Here is a 27138-nt window from a genome sequence, read left to right as displayed (position 1 = left end):
AAGCATAGAGACTTTTTTGTTATCTAAAGTCAGCATTTCTGAGTTTTTCACACTTGCCAACAGCATGATTTTATTGGAGATTTTATCCTAAAGGTAAAAGCGGTGAGTGCTCACCTGCTTCTCTTTTACCAGAGATTTCAATTTTGGGGGAGGACGTAAATCAGCAAAAGAACTCCGACTCAAATTTCTGCTCTTAATGGTCCAATCACAAAAATAACATTTTGTCTATTTTAAAGAAATAAAAATTACTTCAATTACTCAAAAGATAAATTGTATCACCCCCTTAATGATAATGCCACCACCACTACCACCACTCATAGTCTATATCTATCAACAACTATATGGCAAGGTTTTAATCTCAAAAGGAGCCAAATAGGGGTGGCTAGGTGGCACAGTGGATAAAGCACCGGCTTTGGAGTCAGGAGTACCTGAGTTCAAATTCGGCCTCAGACACTTAATAATTACCTAGCTGTGTGGCCTTGGGCAAGCCACTTAACTCCATTTGCTTTGCAGAAAACTAAAAAAAAAGAGCCAAATATCATATAACTCTTGAATTAATCCACCTAAGCAGAATAACTAAGTTAAAGATACATGAAAATACATGCCACAGGTGCCTGATTAGGATCTGCCTCCAAGACCAGAATCTGCCTGACATTTTACAAGTCAAAATTCACACAAATCTTCCAATGGAGAAAATGGCCTGGAGGCTCTCAAGTAGTTAAGGGTGGCAAAACTGCAATATAAAGGTTATAATTTACCAATAATACATTGTGAACAAAGAAACAAAATAAAAATACATAAAAATTCCAAAGAAATACAACTACTATCATTTTTTTCTTTATTCCAAGATGCAGTTAGGCAGTACTGTACTTGAAGTCAGAAGGCTTCAATTTCATATTCTGGCTCAAGACATTTTAATAGCTGTGTGACTGCAGACCAATCACATAACCTGTCTCAGCCTCAGTTTTCTTCATCTATAAAATGAAGGGTTTCCAATCAATGGCCTATAAGGTCCAATTTACCTTTAAATTATGATCCTATGACATAGAAATTTCATGACATTGCCTATTGTTAATACAGATAAAAAAAGTTGTAAATAACAAATACGAAAAAAGATAAAAAATAACATTAGGTTCCTTGGGTTTTCTTAAAAAAAAAACACCAAATTTTTACTAAGAAAGATTTGTCAAATTATCATTACTTTAAAAGTCAGAATTTCTAATAAAAAATGCTTGACAAATGAAAAATATGAAAAAATTACATTAGGTTACTTAAGACTTCTTTAAAAAATCAAGTCAAATTTTTACTAAGTTTTGCCAAATTCATCATTACTTTAAAAGTTAGATTTTCTAATCTTAAATGCCTGACAAAATAAATGGACCTTGGAGTATGTTCAGATGAAAATTAAAAAAATATTATGTATTAAGTAGCCACAAAGTAGTATAAACAGATTATCCTAAAGTGGGTTAAAAATCATTTTTCAGGAAACTTGTAAACAAAGGGCAAGCATTTGCAACATTAAATATACTGGATTAACCATTCACAATGGTCAAACAATATTGATGAAAAATGCTTTACCAAATTGAGTTGCAGTTCTGGAAAAGTAGGCCTATTGAAATAGTTCATTAAATTCATTAAATTCAAAAAACAAACTACCTACTAAGCAAAGGACAGAGTCAAGTTCTGAGTATAAAATAAAATAGAACTTTTGTGCATAAAGAGCTTATATTCTGGGGGGGGCGAGGAGTTGGAATTACATTAGAATATGTACAAAGCAAAATAAATACATGATAATTAAAGGGAGAGAACATTAATAACACTAGCTTCTGTGTGTATCACACACACACACACACACACACACACACACACACACACACACACACAAACAAACAAACACAAAAACAATCAGTAGAAAGAGTGAGAAAACAAGGGGGCAGGAGAGAAGAGAGACAGACAACAATGGACGGAATTCTATAGAACTCTAGATCTAGGGTCCAGAGGACCTTAGTTAAAAATGTGACCTCAGACAATTACTAGTGATACAACTCTGGGCAAATCAATTCACCTCCATATCAGTTTCTTCATTTATAAAATAAGGAAGATAATAGTACTTACTTCCCAAGATTGTAATGAGAATAAAAGGAGACATTTTTTTAGTGTTTTGTATATCTTAAAGCACTATATAAATGCTGGCTATTATTATACTGACTCAAAATTTAATAGGAAGAAAAGAGAAAGCTAAATTATGGGCTTTCATAGAAGAATCAAAACTGCAAATGAACCAAAGGGCAAAGGGAAGGCATATAATTCATTTAACAAGGCCACTGTTTATTACCAGAAGATGAATCTGCACATGATTTGTATAAAAAACATATATGACCTGTTATATAGCAAAATTAAGGGATCTAACCAAAGATCTAGATTTCATTCTTGTCTACAAGTCCCCAGTAACTACGACTTAATGGATGTTTAACAAATGATTGCTGAATTAAATTGCTGAACAATACAAATGCTGCCTTGGTATCTATGATACATTTTTTTAAAACCAAAGTAGATCTCTAGCAGGCTGGGTAACATCTCTAAGAAACCTTTTCTTTCTTTTTATTTTTTTTATTTTTTGTTTTTTTGCAAGGCACTGGAGTTAAGTGATTTGCCCAAGGTCACACAGGTAGGTAATTATTAAGTGTCTGAGGCCAAATTTGAACTTAGGTCCTCCTGACTCCAGGGCCAGTGCTCTATTCACCGCACCACCGAGCTACCCAAACTTCTCATTCTTCTTAAGTCACATAGTGGCTATGGCCTCCATGGAACCATTCTTCTCTCCTCAGATTTTCTTAGAATTTTATGGTTAGTTTCTAGACTCTTTTTACTGTGCATATATTCTGCATGCTCCCAGTTTAATAAAAGCACCATGAAGGCAAGGATTATGTCATTTTTGTCTTTTCATTCTCCACAAAGTTCCTTGACCAAAACAAACACAGAATTGATGTTTGTTAAATTGACAAAATAACTTAAGTAAAATTTCCCAAAGCTAAACATTGAGCTCTATAACCACAAGTGATAAACAAATGTTTGTTGAGTAATTAATGAATAAATAAGTTTGGATTGTCTTATCTCGATAAGATATCATGCATCTATATGAACAAACAGTTCTCAAAAGAACTGAAAAGAACTTTCATGCTTAGTCATATGAAAGAATGCTTCAAATCACTACTAATAAAAGAAATGCAAAAACCACCCTAAGATTTTACCTCACACCCAGTAAATTGATAAGGGTGGCAAAAAATAGTAACGTAAATCTTGAAGGGGGTTCTAGAAGGATAAGGTACAATAATACATTGCTGGCGGAATTGTGAAACGGAACAAACATTTTGGAAAGAAATTTGCAATTATACAAATAAAGTTACTAAAATGTCAATATTCTTTGAAGGCTAAACCTCAAGGAAGCCATTGATAATAAATCTATATCTACATCAAAACACTTGTATCAGTACTTTTCACAATAGTGAAGAACTGGAAACCAAGTAAATATCTATCAACTGGAGAATGGCTATACAAACTGTGGTACATGAATGTAATGGACTGTACTGTAAGAAATGATGGGTGATGAACACAAAGAAGCATGAAGAGATCTATATCAAGTAATAAAGAATGAAGTAAACAGAAAAAACTGTGCACAGTAATTACAATATAAATAGCATAAATGACACAGCAAAAATTCAAAAATGAATGTAACAAGAATTACAAAGATCAAACAGCAATTGAATGGATATGGAAAGCCTTTCCCAACCTACTTCCCCCTCCAGAGGTAGGTTTTTTCCCAATGTATCAATCACTTGTGCTGATTTACTTTTTCTCTCTAAAAAACTTTATTTCTTCTATGGGATGGTTAATGGGGAGGGGGAGATATATTTGGGATAACTATGACAAGAAAAGAAATAATAGTCATCAATAAAAACTTCTTTATTAAAAAAATTATAATGACTAGAATTTAGAAAACAGATTAATAACATTAATCCCAGAGTATGGTACAACAGTGCCAAATCTAAACACTGAGGTGTTGGGTCTGAATTCTTGCCTTGCTCCTTACTACCTTTATATGACTTTGGGAAAGTCATTTTAAGCTCATTAGCATCAGTTTCCTTATCAGTAAAATGTGGGGTTTAGACTAGGTTACATCTAAACTCCCTTTCAGCTCTAGGCCTATAATACTTTCATATTAATTATATATTTTATAGAATATTGGGAAAGAGGAAATGATAAATATTGACATTATTGTTCTTACAATGCTCAAATAGAAGAACATATTAAATGATCAACATATTAGTCACACAATACCTCCACTATACAGATAATACAATGGGAGGTACAAGACTGTTGATAACACCTGTTATGAAAATACTTGTAAGGGCAGCTAGGTGGCGCAATGGATAGCGTGCTGGCCCTGGAGTCAGGAGTACCTGAGTTCAAATCCAGCCTCAAACACTTAATAATTACCCAACTGTGTGACCTTGGGCAAGCCACTTAACTCCATTGCCTTGCAAACGCAAAAAAAAAAAAAAAAAAAAAAAAAGTACTGGTAACCTGATTGTAAGGACCATCATGGAAGAATTATGTAAATGCTTAGGTCACTCACATCACTTATACTCAGGACATTCTCAAGTGTAATAATAAAAGTAGTTCAAGTACAGAACTTATTGTAGAGACCACAATTTGTCCCAGGGTTATACAAGTAGTAAATGGTAGGGAAATGATTTGATTCTAGCTCTTCTCAATATTTCCTTCACCATGCTGTCTCTTTTTTGTAACCTTTTTCTATTTTTTTTCAGTTGTACAGTCCATACATCCTCAGTATGAGAATCTCCTTTTACCCTTAAACAGAACAATCCTTTGCATTGCTTTTCACAATTTTTTTGAAAGACTTTTGGAGGTCATAAAAAGAAATCCAACTTTTTGCTTACTACTACTTCAATACTAGTTTAAAAAGTTTTGCATGCATGTTCAAATTTTAACAAGTACTGCTTGACAATAAACTAATGCAGAATCCAAAAGGGAAAAAAAAACAACTGGGTGAGCCTGAGGGAGTGGCCATGTATTTAAGCATGTAATTTCATTTTCAACATAATTAGTTATCTAATTGCATATCCAAGTTTACATGCACTTGCATGAGTAATTATGATTCATTTAAAGGTATTCAGCTTGTAATGCTTTGTTCTCTATTTCCTGAACTCATATTAGTAAAGAACTAATTTGATTTCAAAATTATTTCTAAGATTTTCTTCAATGCTTACATTTTGGTATTAGCAAAAAATATAGCCACCGCAGTTTTAGATTGATTTCATATACTAGAAGAGTACTGAAATTAATATAAGAGGTCTGTGAGTCAAATCCCACCGCTGCCATTTGTTTAACTCTAACCCCAATCAAGTCACTTTTCTCAGCACATTTCAGATTCACAACTATAAAATGATAATTATAAATAATATTTGCATTATCTACCTTAACACAGTTGTCAAGAGTAAATCATTTTGCAAATTATGGTATGTTATAAAAAGAATGGTAATCATCTTTAATAGAAGAAAATTCTGATGTAAAATGTATTTTTTTATCATGAAATTCTTAATACTACATTTTGGCATTAAACAATCAAGACATTTAACAAGGTCCTATTATACATAAGGAAATACACAGAAAGAAGCAAAAGACACAGACCTTACTTTGAAGAGCTTTAAAATCTAGTTGAAGAGACCAAGCATATATAACACCAGGTTGCACTTAAGTAGAATATTGAGCAAGGAAGTTGAAACATTAGATGATCAACAACAGGGAATTAGACCTATGATACCTTAAGGAAAAGGAAGCTAAGAAATAGTAAGTATTACAATTGTCTAAGAAAATAAATGATGGTATCAGTAGGATTGATAAGAGTCAGTAAAGAGATATCATGAAGGAAAGTCTAAGATCTGCCTACAAATTAAAAAAGCAAGGTAAAAGAAATGACAAGACCCACAAGAATCAAAGTGACTTGGAAAATAAATGTAATATCAACAGGAATAAGTCTGTAAACACAGTCCAGTTCTAGGTAAAATATAATGACTTGTATTATAAAAGATAAATCACTTTGCCTTTCAGGGTCTCAGTTTTCCCATTTCTAAAATAAGAATTGGAATTAAAAAGAGATGTCTTCCAGCTCTAAATTCTATGATACTTCAAATACAGGCTAATACTAGTCAGAGAATCAGGGCTAGTTATTGGGAAAGATCAAGGATAAAGATATTGAGTATTCTGCATTGAGTTGAAACAATGATGACAGCATGGGCTCTCTAAAAGGCATACCATAGAAATGAGTAGAAGATTACTAAGTGATGAAAGGAAAGTAGAGCCAGCAAAGGCAACAGCAGTGAGACCATTAAGAGATGAAACAAGACAGTAAAATGTTATATTTCAACAAGAAAAAGTTGGTCAACTGGGTCAAGTGTAAGAGTAGTCTTGTATAAAACTTACATGTTTAGGTATAAGACTTCATTAGTGTTCTCTACCCTTCTAAGCAACCTTTCTGAGTTTTCTTGTAGTAGTAGTAGTAGTAGTAGTAGTAGTAGTAGTAGTAGTCTTGTAACTTATATTAAGTTTTTGCCATAAAAGTTTTTACCATAATTTATAAAAATCAATGGCATGTTTAGGAAAAATATAGTTAAAAACTCATTTATATACAGCAGGATATACTATGGATTATATCATACCTAATCAAGCAGATAATTCTAAGAAAAGAAAGAAACCTTTCTTGAATATTACCTTTCTAGTCTATTACTATGGATAACAGAAATGCTCTTAATATGAGTTAATAATTTCAGACATAAGTAAAAAATTTATAAATACTTGAAATAGTACATGAAAGCAACATAAGATTTTCTAAGTAAAACTGATCTTTAATTTATTATTGAGCTACATGACAAAGAAAAGTTTTTAAAATTGGGCAAATAAAGGGGGTTCTCAAACAGTATAGAAGTAAATGAATTCTTTATTTACACGTAAAGATTAGTTGCAGCATGAGGGGAAAATAATCTTCAAAAACTCTTAATAATCCACATTTTTTATAAAGTTTTAAGGCACACAAAACACCTTCCTCACTGCTCTGTAGGGCAGGTATATAAACATTACATCATTACATTTGCTGAGGATAACATATTTAATAAGTGACAAAATAAGACTCAAATCCAAATCTTCTGAGTACACATTCAGTGTTCTTCCCACTACAGCACTGTTAAGGACAATGTCCTGGCAAATTATTAGACGAAATGACTGGAACCAGGAAAATTATGTTTTTTAAAATGACAATAGAAAAGCAAATGGGAAAGGGGGAAAAACCTAAATAAAATGTCATATAAAGCATTTTCCTCCCTTATAGCAGAGATGAGGTGCTGTGAGTCAGGACATTATCAGATATAGTCAAAGAATTAGTGTTGTTTAAATACTATTTGCCTTATGTATAAATACTTCTCCTTTGAGAGGAAAGCATCAAATATAGCATATGGTGAGCCATTTAATCTACCAGAATCCATTAGGTTGTGCCAACAGAGCTATTGGAATAAAAATGTTTTGGTGCCATTGACAAAAAGCACCCCTTACCTGCTAGGGTATATTGTTATTCTGAATTCTGTTGTGTAATGCAAGATCATGGACTTTATGATCAAAACTGTGGAACCCAGAAAGGGTGAGACTGGGCTGAGTTCTGACTGACTGAAGCAAGCTCACAGTCAGACCAAATATCTGAATTCAAACTTCTTTTTTTTTTTTTTGAAGCTTTGTAGCATGCACTTCCCTGGCATTTCTCTGGCACCCAACATTATAATCTTTTAAAGTTATTCTTTGTTCTAACAAGAATAAAAACTTCTTGAGGTCAGGAATATGTCTTTTCTTGATTCCTAGGACTTAGCAAAGTGCTCAGTGAGTGTTTGATGATAAAAATGACAACCACCTATATAATATGAATTCTGCAAATTATACAAAGGGCAAGCAGAAACCAAGAATATATATGCTACATCGTTCCTCAATTCAGCAGTTCAGATGGAGAATGGCAGGAATTGAGTCAAATTAGATAATAAACACTATGAGTTAGCATCCCCATTTTTTCCAGATCTGAAATCTTCAGATTATCTCTCAGCAGACTTTATCCTTTTTAAAAGAACATCACCTATTGATATACCATTCTACATCCTTATTTCTCCAAGAAAAAGGATAAACAAATCTTCCGGCCCTGTTTCTTTTATCATTTAAAGCACATTTAAGAGGTGCTAGAATATTCAGGAAGTCTATTGAAGAGTGTTGTAACTTGTTTCCTGAAAATCCAACTCCTATATCCACTGTGGATTTATTAACTAAAAAAAAATTTCTGGCAGAAGCAATCTTCTTCCCAAGATGAGGATATAATAATAACACTGACTACCCGATTTTAACCCAAGAAAGCATAGAAAGAGGTATTCAACCAACTAAACTACCATAATTTAATCTAACAAAATGTTAAGTAATAAAGATATGATAGCATCTCATAATAAAAATTAGTTTAAGTTTTATTTCAATTAAATTCATTATACTCAATCCTATTATGGTTTGTAGAAAAATGAAACAGTACTTTAAATCTATATTTTACAAATAAGATGAATAGCTTAATTAAAAATTATCAGCAAGTAACAAAATAGGTATGGGGAAAATACTGTTATTTGTGCTAGTAAATGTATTCAGCTCTACCAGCTTTCAGGGAATTTGATAACATAAACCAATGAGATACTTAACATTTTGAGGGTAATGGGCAAAGGAAACTGAACTAGGAATAAGCAATCCTGAATTATAATACTGGTTCTGCCACTACCACTACCAATATGATTTTAGTCAAATCACTTCCCTTTTCTAGGAGTCAATTTCTTTCTTCTGAATTATAAGGGAATTGGATTAAACAACTTTTTAAAAATTCTTCCAGCACTAAAATTATGATTCAAGAATTACAGTTCAGCAAAAGTGTCTATTTACATGAAGACAAAAGACATTAAATAAAATTAAAATCACATTTGCTGGAGAAATAGAAAATTCTTTGAAATTTCAGCAGGTACTGTTTAATAATAATAAACTGTTACCACAAATGAATATTGGGAGTAACAAATGAAAGCATGTGAAAGCATTTTGTAGACTCTAATATTAATTTGTAAAGCATTAATACTGTGACATGGTCACAAAGTTCTTTGTAAAAAAAATTTAAATTACTCCTTTTATGATTTTTAAGTGCTTCATAAAAAAAATCTGACCTATCCAGTCTGTAAATCATTTATCATAAATATTAAAAAATGCAATTCCATAAACTCTCAAGAGTTTGTGATAATAATTTTCCAGTCTTATTCTTCTTACTCCCCTCAACTTCCTAAATGCATTAAAGTTCTAAAGTTTGAGGAATGTGTGGATATACACACGCACACAAATACCCCTTGGGTGCTAAAGGCAGTGAGCCAATTTGTATCAGATGAGAATATGTTTATCTTTTTGATCACACACCTGGTCATGTGCATTCCCCAAGATCTTGTTTTGAAGTTTTATTCCTGCCAAGAGTTATACAGATGGTTTTAGTGTGTTATCCCTGGTTACCACATCAGTAGCTTCCTGGTTCTGGTCTACTTCCTTGCAGGCAATAATCTCTCTAAATAGTTTTTCAGGATCTGTTTGTCTTGCTGTTCTTCATCCTGAAGTTTATATACACAATCAAGAGCATTTAAAAATCCTCAAGAATAAAATCGTGGTAGAAATTTGATAAAAATAGAAAAATTAAAGAACAAGTTTTTTGGTTGGCTTTTTTTCCTCATGGCTCCACACCTTAGTTGTACCAGTCTAGGAGTGTCAGAAAACATTTTGTCAGCAATTAATTAGTAATTACTACATACCTAGAGAGAGCCAAGTAGAGAAGAAGGGAACTGCTAGGGAATACATTTCAAATTAAATTAAAGAATTTCCCCCCAAAATATGAAAATAGCAAACCTACAAACTTTAAGACAACAGGCATCAAACGTAAGTGATTAAAACTCAACAATATTAGATTAAAAAAAATTGTTGGCCATTAGATTAAAAGAACTCCTCATAGAGCATTAAAAATAGATTTTTCCATATCATAGTCAGTCAAGTGGTGATTTAGGACAGGTCAGGTTTTCTGGAATCAGTCACTTTCTATCACTTTTTGTACTGTTTTATTTGGTATATATAAATGGCCAACAATCACTCTCACTTTGTTCCAAAGGCAAAAACAAAAGAATACTATTAAACTGACACACAAAGTTATATGGTGACTCAAGAGAAATAAACTTCATATTTAATAATTAAATGAGCTAATTCCATTAGGAAAGTATTTAATTCTCTTACTATAGCCCTAAATGTCTTTAGGATGCATGACTGTACTATAATTCTTAGAGTTAATCTGAATTTATCCAAATCTGACTTCTTAGTATAATGCTCATTCAGCACTACTAATTTATTTTTATTTACATACATAATTCTCAGATTTCTAATAGATTGTTTAAATCCATAAATCATGACTATGTAATGAAAATTTAATAATAAATTGACTTGGAGAGTCCAGTCTTGGAGAGAGAAAATGTTGAGGCAAGGAATTACATAGGATTTTCATACACACACACAAAAAAACAGTGTACTGAAAACTCATGACCTTATTAGCAAATGTTAATTCACTACAATACTGGATTCTATAACCACAGGCTACACAAAGTCAAATTCAACAGTATTTCAAAATCAGAGGACACAAATGTGCTAACACATTTTTTGCACCTCTCAAAATTCAAGAGTATTTTTAATATTTTGGGTTCTATATCACAACCATCATATATACATATATATGCACACACATGTATATACAAAATATCTATACAAAATAAACAAGCACATTAATCATGTATTTAATATTTTCTGAATATGAATTACCTTACTAAATTGCAACTTTCATGAGGGAAAAGACAACAACTTATTTAAACTTGTACTGAGCAACTATGTGACCTCCAAAAACAATGAGCCCTTGGCACTGTTAAAAACAAGGGAGACCACAAGGTCTAGTAGAAAGCACACTAGGTTTGGTATCTGGCAAACTGGATTTGGATACCAAAGATATTACTTATTGCCTGTGTGACCTGAGCAAGTTATTACGAACTCTTTAGGACTTTGTTAGAAGATCACTTCATGATTTTATGATCCTAGGGTTTATTCATTTGAATATTGAATATGAACTATTTCAAGTATTAAAAGTACGTTAACAGAATTTATTTGGATAGAAAGTCAGTGCAGTTAATTCTTTTTTTGCAACCACATCGATTTTTTTTTAAAGCTTTTTGTAAAGCAGTGGAATTAACCTGCCCTAGTAGTAGGGCAGCTAGTAAATATCAAGTGACTGAGGTTCGATTTGAATTCAGGTCCTCCTGACTCTAGGCAGGTACTCTATATACTGATCAACTGCTGCCCTGAATGCATTTTTTTAGGGTTTTTTTGAATGGGGTTAAGTGACTTGCCCAAGGCCACACAGTTAGGTAATTAATAAGTGTCTGAGGCTGGATTTGAACTCAGGTATTACTGACTCTAGGGCTGGTACTCTATCCACTGCACCACTAGCTGCACACACACACACACACACACACACACACACACACACACACACACACACACACACACACACACCCGCCCTGGATTCATTTTTAAAGAAAATCCCACATTGTTTTAAAGATCAAAATATATGGCTAGAAGTTAATTCTTCAAGGAAAGTGAGCCTACAGCAGTAGGCTCTAACTTTTCTTAAATAATCAAAGTTATCCCAATAAAACTATCCATATATCATCCATGTTTTATTTAAAATAAACTGACTCCTTCAAAATATACGATGCATATATTTTCACCTAAGAATTAAATTTTTAAACAGGTAGGAAATAATATATAATTTTTAAAGTACCACAGGATACTCAGAAAATTGCTTCCTAAATTTCACCCATTAATGCCATTTGTATCTCTGTTATTCCTGTGACCCAATAAAAAGTGGTGAGAAATGGAAAGGATTTCCTTTGTTGAGAATATGCCACAGCTACTATATTTCAGCCTGACTGTTTAGTTGAAGATAGGAAGCCCAAGTTTCCCCTCTGCAAAAACACAAACAACTTGTTTGTTTCAGAACAAGATGCTTTATTATTCACCTGATAATCACTTCTTACTTTCATACCAATTAATATACTGCCTGACATTTGTAAATGAGATGATTTATCTGAAAAGTACATAGAACACCTGACTTAAAAGTAATTTTATATACCGAGATAAAATCAATATTGACCTGTTTCTATTAAGTAAAAAAACCAGAAGTATTCTTTATTTTTTATGAAAAGGCATTAATAAATCAATTATGACTTTTAAACTAGCATAGAATGTGATTTCACCTCCATATTCCAGTTTTCTCTTTGTGTACCCTAAGCCTTAAAGAGAACTCTGAACTTTAAAATAAAAACGATACTTTTCAAAGGCAAAAACTGGATATTTGATCAACTTGAGTCATTATTAAACCAGTCAGAATAAGTTAGAGAACTAAATTCTCAATTTAAAAGGAATGTTTTTCTCATTATAAATGATATTCTTTTTGGACAGATGAATCTGAAGGTCCATCTGCCAATCTACCCATGCATTCCTAATTCCTTCTTAGGACAATTATTCAATAAATCAATAAGCCAGATATTGTGTAAAGCATCAAGAATATAGAGACAAAAATTAAACCTGTCCCTGTCTTCAGCTGTAAAAAGTTCATTTTCCAGAGAAGGAAGGAGTATTTACATATATTAGTATTAATAGGGGAGGTGTTAGAGGAGGAGATGGGAGGGAGATCATCTAATGGAGAAGGTAGCACTGGAAAGAAACCAGGGAGCCAGCAGGAAAAGAGATATTTCTGGAAGTGGGTGACGAGTGCAAAAGCATAAAGACAGGAGATGAATGATCATATGTGAGGAAAAGAAATAAGATCAGTTTGAGTAGACTATGAAGTATATAGAGATGAGCTAATAAAATGAAATGTAGGCTTAAAGTCAAGTTGAAAAGACCTTTAAATGCTAAACAAGGGAGCTTATACTTAATCCTAGAAACGATAAGGAACTATTAGAATAGTTATATTTGATCCTAGAGGTAATAGGGAATCATTAGAACTTATTGAGTTGGAAAAAAAAAAGAATTTATTGAGTTGGAGACAGTTCAGACAGACCTACACTTTAAGAAAAATCAATTTAGTAGAGAAAGGACTAGAATGAGAAGAACTTGGGTCAGGGAATTCAATTAAAGAGAATACTGTAATAATTTAGATGAGGGTCTGAGTTAGAATGGTGACTATGTTTGCAGGGAGAAGGAGATGAAATAGTAAGATTTAACAGATGACTTGGATATATAGGGACAATAAGAGTGAGTAGTCAAGGATGATACCAAAGCAATGAATGGAGACTAAAAGAATGATGGTAACTTCAGGAGAAATAGTTCAAAGTTTAAGGTAGATTTGGGAAGTAAGATAATGAGATTTTTATTATGTTGGACTTGCCTACAGGATATACAGTTCAAAATTCTAATAGATAGCTCATGATAACAACTAGAGCTCAAGATAGAGATTAGGACTGGATATAGAGATAAAGGAATCATCCATATAGAAAAGATGAGGTCACCAAGTGAATGTAAAGGGAAAACAAGAACAGGGCCTTAGGAACATTCATAATTAGTAACATGATATAGATGAAGATGCAAAAAAGAAAATGAGAAAACCTGGTAAGAAAGGTAAGATAATCAGAAGCAAATATGTGCCATGTAATGCTTAAAAAGAGACTATCCAGGAGGAAAAGGGAGTCAATGGTTATCAGCTCACTAAACAAGAGATCAAAAATGATAAGGATTGAGAAAAGATCATTAGATTTGGAAATTAAGATATTTAACTATACCTTTGGAGAGAATAATTTCAATTAAGGAATGAAACAAAGAGTCAGACTTTAGAAGTTTTAGAAAAAAAGAAAAGGTAACAAGTACAGGCAACATAAATATTAAAAATCTCTTAAGAGGAGGGGGCGGAGCCAAGATGGTTACAGGAGAAGATCCTCTTAGGTGCTCTCTCTCTGATATTTCCAAACATATAAAATAAGGACTCTAACTAAATTTTTGAGAGACAGAACCCACAGAGGGATCCAGTGAGGCAGTTCTCCAAACCAAGATAACCTGGAACATTGCAGAAAGGCTCCGCTCCATAGGGTTGGAGGGGAAGTCCACCAGAATGAAGAAACTCCAGCCTCCCAAAGGCAGCGGGGGCAGTTTCCTAACCTACATGCGGGGAGCAGCAGGCACAACTCAGATCCGCTGGGGGCCTCTGCTACAGCAAGCCCGGGAAGCCCAGCCTTCAGGGCACTCAGCGAGTAGCTTGGTTACCGCAGCCCAGATCCAGGAACTGGAAGCAGGCAGAGCCCCTAAGCAGGAGCCCCCCCAGGCTTGAGTGCTCAGACTAGGTAGGAAAGAGGAGAAAGACTACTGAGTCTGTCCTCTGTCCCTGGAACATGACTCTGGGGCTCTGACCAAATTCAGATCCTGATCACAGTCTAGGCACCCCCCCCACCTCAGCCCTGTGGCAAAGGGGTGCATTTGTGGTCATTCACAGACCAGGAAGGAAGACAGAGATTCACACAAGGAAATCCTTGGGCGGGGTCCCAATAATACTCAAAAGCTCAGGAAGTACCCCAAGACCAGGCACAGGCTGGGGAAATGAATAAGCAGGGGAAAAAGAGGAACACCACTGAGAAATACTTTGTCTATGATCCCGAGGATCAAAACACTCAATCTGAAGATGAGGAAGTCCAAGCTCATACATCTAAAGACTCCAAGAAGAAAAGGAAATTGGGCTCAGGCTATGACAGAGCTTAAAAAAAGAATTGAAAATCAAGTGAGCGTAGTGGATAAAAGTGGATAAAAGCACCTGCCCTAGAGTCAGGAGTACCTGAGTTCAAATCCAGTCTCAGACACTTAATAATTACCTAGCTGTGTGGCCTTGGGCAAGCCACTTAGCCCTGTTTGCCTTGCAAAAAGCCTTAAAAAAAAAGAAGAAAAAGAAAAAAAGAAAATCAAGTGAGGGAAACAAGAAAAATTCGGAAAAGAAATGAGAAAGATGCAGGACAAACAGGAAAAAAGTCAGCAGCTTAGTCAGGGAGATCCAAAAAAAGGCTGAAGAACATAACATGTTAAAAAAAAAACAGCTTATGTCAAATGTATAAAACAGTTCAAAAACTTACTGAGGAGAAGAATGCTTTAAAAAAAGCAAAACTGGCCAGATGAAAAAAGAGACAAGAAAGCTCTCTGAGGAAAACAAATCCTTCAGATGTAGAATGGAACTGAGGGAAACTGCTGATTTTATGAGGAATCAAGACACAATACTTAAAAACCAAAAGAATGAAAAAATTAGAAGAAAATGTGAAACATCTCACTGAAAAAAAACAACTGATCTGGAAAACAGATTCAGGAAAGAAAATTTAAAAATTATTAGGATACCTGAAGGTCATGATCAGGAAAAGAGCCTTGACACTATTTCTAAAGAATTCCTACAGGGAAAACTGCCCACATATACTGGAAGCAGAGGGCAAAATAGAAATTGAGAGAATCTACCAATCTCCCTGAGAAAGAGATCCAAAAACAACCCCCAGGAATATTATAGCCAAGTTCCAGAACTCCCAAGTCAAAGAGAAAATATTGTAAGTAGCCAGAAGGACACAATTCAAATATCGTGGTACAGTCAAGCTCACACAGGACTTAGCAGCAACTACATTAAAAGCTCATAGGTCTTGGAATATAATATTCTTAAAGGCAAAAGAGCTCAGAATGCAACCGAGAATCAACTACCCAGCAAAACTGAACATACTCTTCTCCAGGGAAAAAGATGGACTTTCAGTGAACCAGGGTAATTTCAAATGTTCCTGTTAAAATGGCCAGAGCTGAACAGAACGTTTGAACTGCAAATACAGGACTCAGGTGAAGCATAGAGAGTGGAGAAGGGTAAAATATGAGGGACTTAATGATGATGAACTGCATGTATTTCTGCATAGAAAAATGATACTGATAATACTCATATGAACCTTCTCATTTAATAGAGCAGGTAGAAGGAGCTTTTATAGATAAAGCACAGGAGAGAGCTGAATTTGAAGATATAATATAGTGTAAAAATGGAGTCAATGGCTAAAAGGGAAATGTAATGGGAGAAAGAAAAAGGAGAGGTGGAATAGGATAAGATATTTCATATAATAAGATTTATTTTATTACAATGAGCTATTGCAATGATATGGAAGGGGGGAAGGCAAGGGGGAACGAGGGAACCTTTGCTCTCATCAGAGGTGGCTAGGAGAGGAAACAGCATATATACTCAATGGGGTACAGACATCTAGATTAAGGAGAGAAAGGGGACGGGGGGGGGGGGAATGTGAGTGATGGAGGAGAGGATGGACCATGGGGGGAGAGTGGTCAGATATAACACATCTTCTTTTTTACTTCTTTCAAGGGGCTGGGATTGGATGGCCTGTCCGGGGTCATAGGGTCAGGTGGATGCTGGGCCTAAGGGGTGGTAGGGGGGCTCAGGGCCTCTTGGCACCAGGGCCAGGGATCTGTCTGCTGTACCACTCAGCTACCCTACAGCACATTTAAGAAGAGGAACAGAGTGAAAGGAGAGAGAAAATATAGTATATGGTAGCGGGGAGGTATGAATGGAGGGAGTTGCAATCAGCAGTGGCAATGGTGGAAAAATATGGATGTAGCTTTTGTGATGGACTTATCATAAAGAATGTGATCTACCTGCAACAGAGCTGGAGGTTTTAGAACACAGACTGAAGCACATTTTTTGTTATTATTATTATTGGGAGGGGGTTTGCAGGGCAAATGGGGCTGGGTGGCTTGCTTGGGGCCACACAGCTGGGTGATTGTTGGGTGTCTGGGGCTGGATTTGGGCTGGGGTGCTCAGCTGGCTCCAGGGCCGGTGCTCCATCCACTGAGCCACCTGGCTGTACCTATTATTATTATTATTTTAATTTTTTTCTCTTTCCTTTACTGCTAATGCAGGTCTATATTTTGGGGGGATATTATGTTTACTCTTAAACAAGAATGTTTTAATAATGTATAAAAAAATCATTTGCACAAAAATAAGAATAAATTAATTAATTAAAAAAACTCTTCACATAGCTCAGTCAATTCTGAATTGGAATTGGTTGAGACCCCTCACAGCCTGACAACCTTATCCCAATTTTAATTCTCTTGCTATCTTAATATTAAACTCTTTCTCCAGGGTTTCACAAAAGCCCAAATACATGAAATTTCAGAAAGATTTCATAAAATTATCTATTTAATATGCTCCCTCCAAGATTATTTCCCATAACTCATTGCTTTGTCCACAACTCAAAAAATTTTGGCCTCTGTACTCCCTAAAAGAAATCACAAAGAATTTCAGTAACTACTTGTTCTGTTCACCAAATGTTCTGCCTTGTGTGCCCCTTAACGTACCCACCCCCAGGGATGGCCCAAAGGGAATTTTTTTTTACATTTAGCACCATCTTCCAATGCTGAATAACAGTAATCTTTTTAAAGATTTTATTTATTTTGAGTTTTACAATTTTACCCCTAATCTTCCCCCCCCCCACACACACACACAGAAGACGGTTTGTTAGTCTTTACATTGTTTCCATGGTATACATTCATCTAAGTTGAATGTGATGAAAGAGAAATCATATCCTTAAGGATCTAAGAGATAGCAGAATTACATAAGATAAAGGATTTTTTTTTGTTTTTTTTCCCTAAATTAAAGGTCATAGTTTTTGGTCTTTGTTCAAACTCCACTATTCTTTCTCTGGATACAGATGGTATTCTCCGTTACAGATACCCCAAAATTGTCCCTGATTGTTGCACTGATGGAAAAGAGCAAGTCCATCAAGGTTGATCATCACTCCTATGTTGTTGTTAGGATGTACAATGTTTTTCTGGTTCTGCACATCTCGCTTAGCATAAGTTCATGCAAATCCCTCCAGGCTTCCCTGAATTCCCATCACTCCTGGCTTCTAATAGAACAATAGTTTCCCTGACATACATATACCACAGTTTGCTAAGCCATTCCCCAATTGAAGGACATTTACCCAATAATAACAGTAATTTCCAACTAAATTTCTTATGACACCATTATAACAGGCCTTTGCTTATTCACCTTTAAGATTTCCCATACAGAATAATACAGATATCTATTCCAGGGCAGAGCAGAGGTCCATGAGGGAAACATTTGGACTGTGGGGTCAGTTTTGGTTGGAATCTAAGGAGATGTGCCATGTCTGGATGTTCCTCCCTAAGGGGCTTGAAGTACACACAGGGAGAGGGAGTGAGATTAACTAGAGTTCTGAAACTAGACTAAAGTACAGTATGATGCTAGAACTGGATAAAAGTTAAGTCACCCATGCCAATCTTGATTAGATTAAAATCTAAATCTCTAGGTTGGTCCAGAATTGTGGAATGGATCTAGGTTCTACAAAGGTATATCACAAGCATTACAAACATAAAATTTTAAGATCTAGTTCTCCCTAAATTCATTTCTCTTATAAAACTGAATTACAAATTGTACAACCTGGCATTACATGCTATTTTTATAAAGTAATGAGATTAGTATTTGTGTTCTAGGAAGGAAGATATATTTCTCTACTTTTATTTTTTTTAAGCTTCAATCCAGTTGGTACATGATACTAGGTTTGGTGCAAAGAGTTGAAGGTTCAGAATGATTTAAATTTGTTTATAGCACCTAACATGGTTCCCTAGCACATAAAAATATTAAGCTGAATTGAATTGCTGATTGGTCCAACAAGCTTATATAGTACAATCCTCTATGGGCCCTCAATGGAACAAGGTAATCCTTTTACACTTCCCTAATTGACTCATTACACCCCTTATTCAAATCTTTTTAATCTCTTCTATCTCATTAGAGAACTTTGCCTAATTGAAAAAAAAACAGAAGTCATTCAAGAGTTTTATCTCCCTTCTCCTGTTTCTTACTCAAATACCATCAACCATTATTCCCATTTTTGGCTTTGTTTCATATGAAGATGGCCTTTCTGCTTGCCAAGACAAACTCCTCTACATGAACAAGTGATCCCATTCCATCCCATCTTCTCCAGTATATTGCCCCTTCTGTCATCTCTCCTTTTTCACTAATTTTCAATCACCAATGCTTCCTTTCTGCCAACAAGCATGTCCATGTCTAGCTACCTTCTATAAACCTTACTTGATGCATTCATCTGTTTTCATTGGCTATCATCCCATATCTCACCTCTTTTTTGTGGCTAAACTATTTGAGGTTTCAACCACCTTCTCACTTTTTTCTTAATTCTTTGCAAGTCTAGAATCTGATCTCATCACTCAACTGAAACTGCTCTCTCTTAAGCTAACAATGACCTCTTAGTCATTGACATTGTCACCTTTCAATTCTTAAACTCTTTAATCTCCTTGACTTCTGATATTATTGTTCCCTCTGGATACTCTATAGGTTTTTGTGACAAATGCTCTCTCATCATTCTTCCCTGACCTATCTGACCACTCTTCATTCTCCTTTAATGGATCTTCATCCAAGTCATGATTGCTAAGAGGTCCCACAGGGCTCTGTCCTAGGCCCTCTTTTCTTTCACTTGGTAATCTAAGCAGCTTGAATTTGATTCCAAGTCCAGTACCCTTGACAATATATCACGTTGTCCAAAAACCCCCCACCAATTAAACATTCACAACTACTCATTAAACTTAACTAAAAAAAGACCTTCAACTATATATAAATATATAGCTATATACAATTCATCCCTCTGCCGTCTCTTCCATGGCCTTTTGTCCATTAAGCCCCTATATTTGTGTCTACCTTAATCTCTGAGTAGCTCCTTATTTCACCTCAATAAAGCAACTTTGAATCTTTGGGTTCATTCTCCATCCATGTGTTTACTATGTTGAAGCTTATAAATAAAGCTCCAAGTCAGACATACTTTACATTGCATGCAGGATTCTTTACCCTCTTATTTTGTCCTACCTAGTAATACTTGAATCAATGTCAATGGAAATGGTTATATCAAGACACCTAACACTGTTCTTGCTACAGGTCCATTCTACAAAGCAGGATGGGGGATAACCCACAGAACTAAATATGCACACCCAGAGGTTCAGCAAGGATTTACTGACCTTTTTCAATATAAAACATTACTTGAGGCCAGTAACTCAAAAGATCTGTTGCAAATTAACTGCTAAAACCTATACATCATCAAAAATGAATCTCAGTTTCTAGCATGAAACAGAAAAGGACACAGGGCATGGTTAAACCTCTTAAAACATGTAACTGTCACATCTTGTCCTTTCACATTTTGTTAAACAAAAAGCTTTGGTATTTTGCAGGCAAGAAATTTAATTCATCTGCTTAAGGGCAACTCTAAAGTTCTTAACTTTCAGAATAGGATAGATCTGCATAGCTGGAAGAAAGTGCCTCATTAGGCACCAATGAAATCACAGGTTTGATTTTTTAAAAAAGCAGATGTTCTTTACAAGATATTGCTAGTACAACTTTCAGGCAACTAAGAACATAATTATTTCACTACTCAGATTTTAAGATCAGGCTTGCTTGGATATTATCACACCAAAGAAATGAATTTTTCAAAACTAAATCAAGTTCTGTCATTGCTCTTAAACATTCTCCTCATTTTAGCCTCCAATATTAATAGGAAAAGAAAAGGAATACAAAATGTAAAATATTGCACAAAAAGAAGATGTAGTACTGAATACCTGCATTAGACCCCAAATTCTTATACTTTGGCTACTGTAGACAAAATACAAGCATAGTAGCAGTCTAAGATTATCCTAGTATTTGGTAATCAGATTTATTGTATGTATAGTAAAGGACAGTAAGAGACCAAATTCCATTTTTATTCAGAAAAACCGAATTCTGTTTTTCCTCAGAAAAGATACTGACTTCTATATTAGCCAACACTTCCCTCTGGTGTTCACTAATATTCTGGAAGCCTATGGAATGTCAGATGACTTCTCCATCATAATAAACTCCTTAGCTCTCCAATATTTGCTTTTACCTAATACAAAATTCGAATGATGTGAGGAAATACAAACTCAAGGTAGGCTTCCAGAAACATTAGTGGAGAAAAATAATTTTTGTGTTCTTAGCATGATGGATTAGATTTTCCAAATTAGACTTTAATTACAGGCATTCTAGAATATTTAAAATTTATATAAAGAGGGGCTGCTAGGTGGCGCAGTAGATAGAGCACCGGCCCTGGAGTCAGGAGTACCTGGGTTCAAATCCAGTCTCAGACACTTAATAATTACGTAGCTGTGTGGCCTTGGGCAAGCCACTTAACCCCATTGCCTTGCAAAAAAAACGTTAAAAAGAAATATCTCTCTCTCAACACATTGAACTTGGAAACAATGTAAAGACTAACAGACTGCCTTCTGTGGAGGGTGGGGGGGAGGGAAGCGAGATTAGGGGAAAAACTGTAAAATTCAAAATAAATTATTTTTTTAAAAAAAAGACAAGATACAATGTGAATGCTTCACCAGCAAAGATAAAACAGTGCTCTTCACTAAAGGTTTGAATAATCCTTGAAATACATAACTTCAATAAACCAACAACTACTAAAATGTCTCTAAAAATCACAGAAGTGAGCTACAATTCTTGCATGTTCCTTGGAATAATAGTTATTTTTAAAAAACACAGAAATAAAAAAAAAAACCTGAAAAAAGAGAGCAAAGAAACACAGATATAAACAAAGTCCTCTACTTTATTAGTTCTCTACGAACAAAGAATAAATTCTAAGTGAAGAAATCAGTTCAACTCTATCTGGTTAAGAACAGATATTGGGTAAGCATATAGATTGTCAGATGATGAATATGTCTATGAATATTTCTGTCACAAAATGAAACCACATAAAATATAATGCTAGTTTCAAGTTAGTCACATATCACTGTGTATATGTTGCCCCTGTGATCGACAATAAATTCCTTGAGAATAAGAAATTGGGCAGGGGGATGGGTGTATTCCTTCCATTCAGCAGTTACCTATATGGCACATCATGTTTAATAAATATTTGATTGATGTAAGACTAGAAAAAAAATGAATCAGTCATGTAATAAAACAAAGAGATAGATACCCAAGTATAAACAATAGCATATTCAAAATATTAAATAATTTAGATAAAGGTTTACAATGCATCCTCTTATGAAGAATTATGGGATGCCATGGAAAAGAATCTCAGAGGATAAGAATGCAATGGATGAATGGTAATGTGTACCACTGAAGGGAAAACTCAAATCATGGAGCCATAGATATGTCAAGGAATTAATGTTATAAAACAAAACTTCCATCAACAGAAACACTTTTTCTTCTTCTAAAATGAGTAGATTAATGCTCAAATATACTTCACCCTAACATCTTTTCCTAAGTTTCCATAGCTAAAGTTTCTTAATATATAAATCTAAAAACAAATTAAAATATGCAGGGAAAGCTACAGCAATTGAAAAATATTTACAAAATTGAAAGTACATGTAAAAGACCTTAAGGTTGAATACATGTAAAAGACCTTAAGGTTGAACTTCCTCAGCAGCACAGTTCCAATAAGATATTGTAGCTTCACAACACAGACTTTTCAAAAGTACTGGGTCATTTTTTCATAAAGATTTATGTTTCTAACAATTTGATAAAAATTTAGGGAAAACCCCTTAGATCTCAAACTTCAAATGCAACATTAAGAGGTGGCTAGTACAATAAAAAATGAGACACCTAATTAGTATTTAATAACTCACTCCCCAAAAAAGATGACACTTGGAACTATTTTACAGTAGTAGTGCTAGGCTGAAGCAAGAAATTTAAGAGAGGAAAGGGAGATTTTAGCACAACTTGGGAAGTGTTTATCTAAGCAAGAAAAACTTAGCCTCTTCATTACCCTATATAATCATCACCAGAAACCATCTGCTTTTCAAGAACTGTTTTTTTCTCTGTTAAATAATCAGATGTACAATGTGACAACCAATTCACCTGGGAAAACTGAAATGACAAATGTCACAAAAAAATGTTTCAAATACCTTCAGTATATTAGCTCTTTCTCATACCTATAAATGAAAAATTTAGCCAAGATTAACAAGATCTAAAAAACAATTTGAGAAATCAGTTAGTTATAGGTTTCCTATAATTACTAAGTTAAAATACTTGCTAGAGTTTTTCATCTCATTACCTTAAGAAAAATAAATACAATTATTCAGAGTCTGGAATAATCACAAAAGCTTCAGTTTTGCAGCTTATGAAATGAAATTCATTAGTGCACAAAAATCAATTTTCTGCAAAATTTTGTTTGAAGTTTTTATTTTTAATTCATTGCCTAATTCCAAAAAGAATTAGAGGCATGACCCAATAAGGCATGTTGTTTCCCTCACAAAACCAAAAAAAAAAAAAAAAAAGTATTATTGCATAGTGTTTTAACTATAGCAGAAGTCAGGCACTCTCAGGTCAAAGTAGAGAAAAGAAATCAAAATACCTATTAAATAAGCCAAAAGGCATGAATTTTTTTCCAAAAGAATTGTGAAATTATCAATGACTATATTAAAAAATGCTCTAAATCATGTGAGTTAAGACAACTATAGTTTCACCAAATGCCCAACAAATTTAAAAAAACTGAAAAATAAAAATAATCAATTTTGATGAACCTTTGGGAAAAATGAACATACTATCTGGAAATATGAAGTAGTCCAAGAGATCAGGGGGTGCAGAAAGGGAGAAGGATAGGAATTATGAAAAAAAATTTTTTAATTGTATTATTCATTATCCTTTGCAGCAATCACATCACTGGGCAAGATAGAAAGGCTCTATATACAACAACATATTTAGCAAAGACCTGGAAATAAAACAAATGCCTATTAACTGACAAAAGGAAGAACAAACTCTAGCTTATGAATTTAGTAAAATATTAATGCAAAATAAAAAATATCAAATATAAGGAATTCAAATAGTGAAACATGGGAGGCTTTGTATAAATCAACAGAAATTAAGGAGAAATGGAAGAACAATATACACAATGAATAAAATAATGTGAATAAAAAGAACACTAAGAAAGGCCAATTCTAGATAATTATAACAACAAATCTCAAAACCAAAGAGCAATGAATGAAACATGGGTCTTTGGATTCACTGAAATGAGAGGATCAGGATTCAGATCCTGTCTATGTGAATCTGGCAGGTGAGTAATGCCTCAGGTGTTCCTACCTCCTTTCTTGTGAAATCAAGGTGACAGACTTAGTGCCCACAGGATCTCTTGTGGCTATAAAACTGTGATCCTATGACTATGAAGGCATCATGTTTTCTAGAAGTAGTCATGATACTGGTTGGTTTTGTTTAAATATATTTTTTGTTTAATGTGGGGAAGGGATTGGACATCCTATACCTGAAAATGAATACTGTATTAACAAAAATCATCAATAAAACATCAAAGTGTTACTATTAAAATGTTTAAAGGGATAGGATTTGGAATTTATTTCATTTATATGCATCTTCTAAGATAAAGAAATTTCCTTTTCAAATTACCAATTCGATTTAACACTTCCCTGAATTTTGTATTATATAAGTCAATATGGGAGAGGTGGAATAAGAACCCAGGTCCTCTTAAATCTGAGGCCAGGCCCCTCTCCACTAAGCTATCAAATCACTTCTATAACTCTCACTTGGAAGTTAGAAACTTCTGAATTTATTTCAAAGAAATAAGAGATTATGATGACCTGAAGGTGATAACTGGTTTTGAAATTCCTTTGATATTAAATTTGCTTATGCAATTTACAAATGACAAAAAAGTTATAAAGAACAATTTATATTCTGTATAGCAAAAGCCAGGATCCAAAAAGCTATTGAGAGAGTATAACCCTAGACTGAATCTAATATGATGAAATTTAATAAGAAGAAAGTAGTAAGTTACAGTTGGTTTAAAAAGCTAAAAGTCTGGGGGCAGCTAGGTGGTACAGTAGATAGAACACCAGTCCTGAAGTCAGGAGGACCTGAGTTCAAATCCAGTCTCAGACACTTAAAAATTACCTATCTGTGTGACTGCCTCATGTCACTTAACCCCACTGCCTTGCAAAAAAACCCAAAACAAAAAACAACAAAAAGTTAAATGATTCAACTACCTAGCCAGGTACAATCTGGAGTTCTTATATGTTCTTTTCACCACAATAAAGAAGAAAATACTGCTAACCTGGCTACTGTCCAGAGGTACGTAACCAGCAGGGTAAAGGATTTGAAACCATACAAGATAAGGTTAAGAGAAAGAAACTAGGACAAGTTAATATGATGGAAAGAAGAGTTAGAGGTGATATGCCAAATGTCTTCAAATCCTGTGAAAGAGGGAGATATACTGTTTTGTTTGGTATACAAGGGAAGAATAAGTACAATGTAAAAGAGACAAGGAGGCAACTTTTTACTTACTATCAGGAAAAGTCTCCTAAGGATTAGTACTATCCCAGAATGGAATGAACCACCTTATTGAACATCATCAAACAGAGGCTAGATGACCACCTTTCAGGTATGTTGTAATTACAATCCTTTTTCAGGTGTGAACTATATAACAACAATATACCAAAGTTCCTTCCAATTCAACTATTTAACAACCTGTATACCAAAGTCTCTTCCAATTCTGAAATTCTATGATTTCTAGATTTCAATTCAGTCTATATAATCAGGCCTCCCCAGGAAAGGATGTAACCAAATAATCTTTATTGGACCATAGGGTAGTATTAAAATTTTACTGTTTTATTTTCTTTTTTCTTTTTGTCTAGAACTCTGATTTAATTGAAGTAGGGTGCTCCCTAGTGAGGAAATTCCTTCTACCAAATTAAGTCAGCAACTGTTAAGCAATAAAATATTCTTAGAGAGTTGCCTAGGGCCCTGAAAGGGTAAGGACTTGCCCAGGATATCCAGTCACCCTGTGCCAGGTGTTCTATCAAATATAAAATGTTGCCTCTCATTTTTTATTTATGGGCTCATTCTCACCAGTGTGACATTCTTAAGAATAAATTTAAATGAAAAATAATAAATAAGTTATTTATATAAAAAACAGAAATCTAATAAAAATAGCGAGTTAAAGCATAACATTATTTAGCAGGGTCACTTCTAAATCTTTTTTCAATAAATTATAATAAATTACTACAAAATGTTTAAATTTTTCTTTAAGGTTTAGACTAGTATTTTTTTGACCAACTGTAAATTAAGATTCTGAAAATAGCCTCAACAACACATATAAAAAGAAAGATAAAATTAGAAAGATGAAATTTTATTCCTAAAACTCTGTATACACTTATTTATCAAAAAAAATAATGCCTTACAAGTTAAGTAAACCTATACACTTTTACTCTACTTTAAGATCTCCATGTAGACTCAAACTCTTTCAGAGTAAAAACAATTTAAAAGTAAACAGTGCCTTTACTTGCTCCTAATTTTACAACACAGCTTATCTATATCACTTACAGGTATGTAATAGATGCCCATTTTAGGGGTTTCATTGGCTGTCAGAAGCATTCCTAAAAAAAAAAAATTAGAACAGTAAACAGACAGAAAAAGAAAATCATTTTTTCACATTTTCTCATGTTTAACAATTTGAAGGGGTTTTTTTTAATGATCTCCATTTCCACACAAAATCATATATGGGGGGGGGGGATTAAACTAAAAGAAAGGAGATTTGTTTCCTTGAGCAATTAATATGATCTTTCTGAGTTTCAGCTCCTCATCAATAAAAGAGGGTTTAACTAAATCTCTTAAATCCCTTTAAAAGTCTATATCCACACTTTACTTTGCATCAATTCAAATAATTCAGGATTTCTACAATTATCTTTATCACAATTTCTTATAGAAAATTAATATTTCATTATATTCATGTATCATAATATCTTCTGATTAATGAGCACCTTTTTAAATTCAATCTCTTTTCATTTTTTATTTTGATTCTAGTTCATTATTTTTAGATTCTTTTTTTTTGATCTCCAGTTCAGGACTAGGAAGTTTGTTTTGCTTAGGACTATTCCCTCCCC

At 34.0% G+C, this 27138-nt stretch overlaps 1 protein-coding gene across 1 annotated transcript in view; it reads right to left on the bottom strand.

The window, feature by feature from the left end:
* The window catches only part of NOL10 (nucleolar protein 10), a 123708-nt gene that overhangs the window by 44644 nt on the left and 51926 nt on the right, over nt 1-27138 (bottom strand). Inside the window, exon 13 of the mRNA XM_074209761.1 lies at nt 26579-26631. Coding sequence (XP_074065862.1) covers nt 26579-26631 — 53 coding nt within the window. The remainder of the gene's footprint in view (nt 1-26578; nt 26632-27138) is intronic.

The sequence above is a fragment of the Macrotis lagotis genome, chromosome 1, assembly GCF_037893015.1.
Source record: "Macrotis lagotis isolate mMagLag1 chromosome 1, bilby.v1.9.chrom.fasta, whole genome shotgun sequence".
In the NCBI taxonomy this organism is placed as follows: Eukaryota; Metazoa; Chordata; class Mammalia; order Peramelemorphia; family Peramelidae; genus Macrotis; species Macrotis lagotis.
This window is presented reverse-complemented; position numbering and strand designations above follow the sequence as displayed.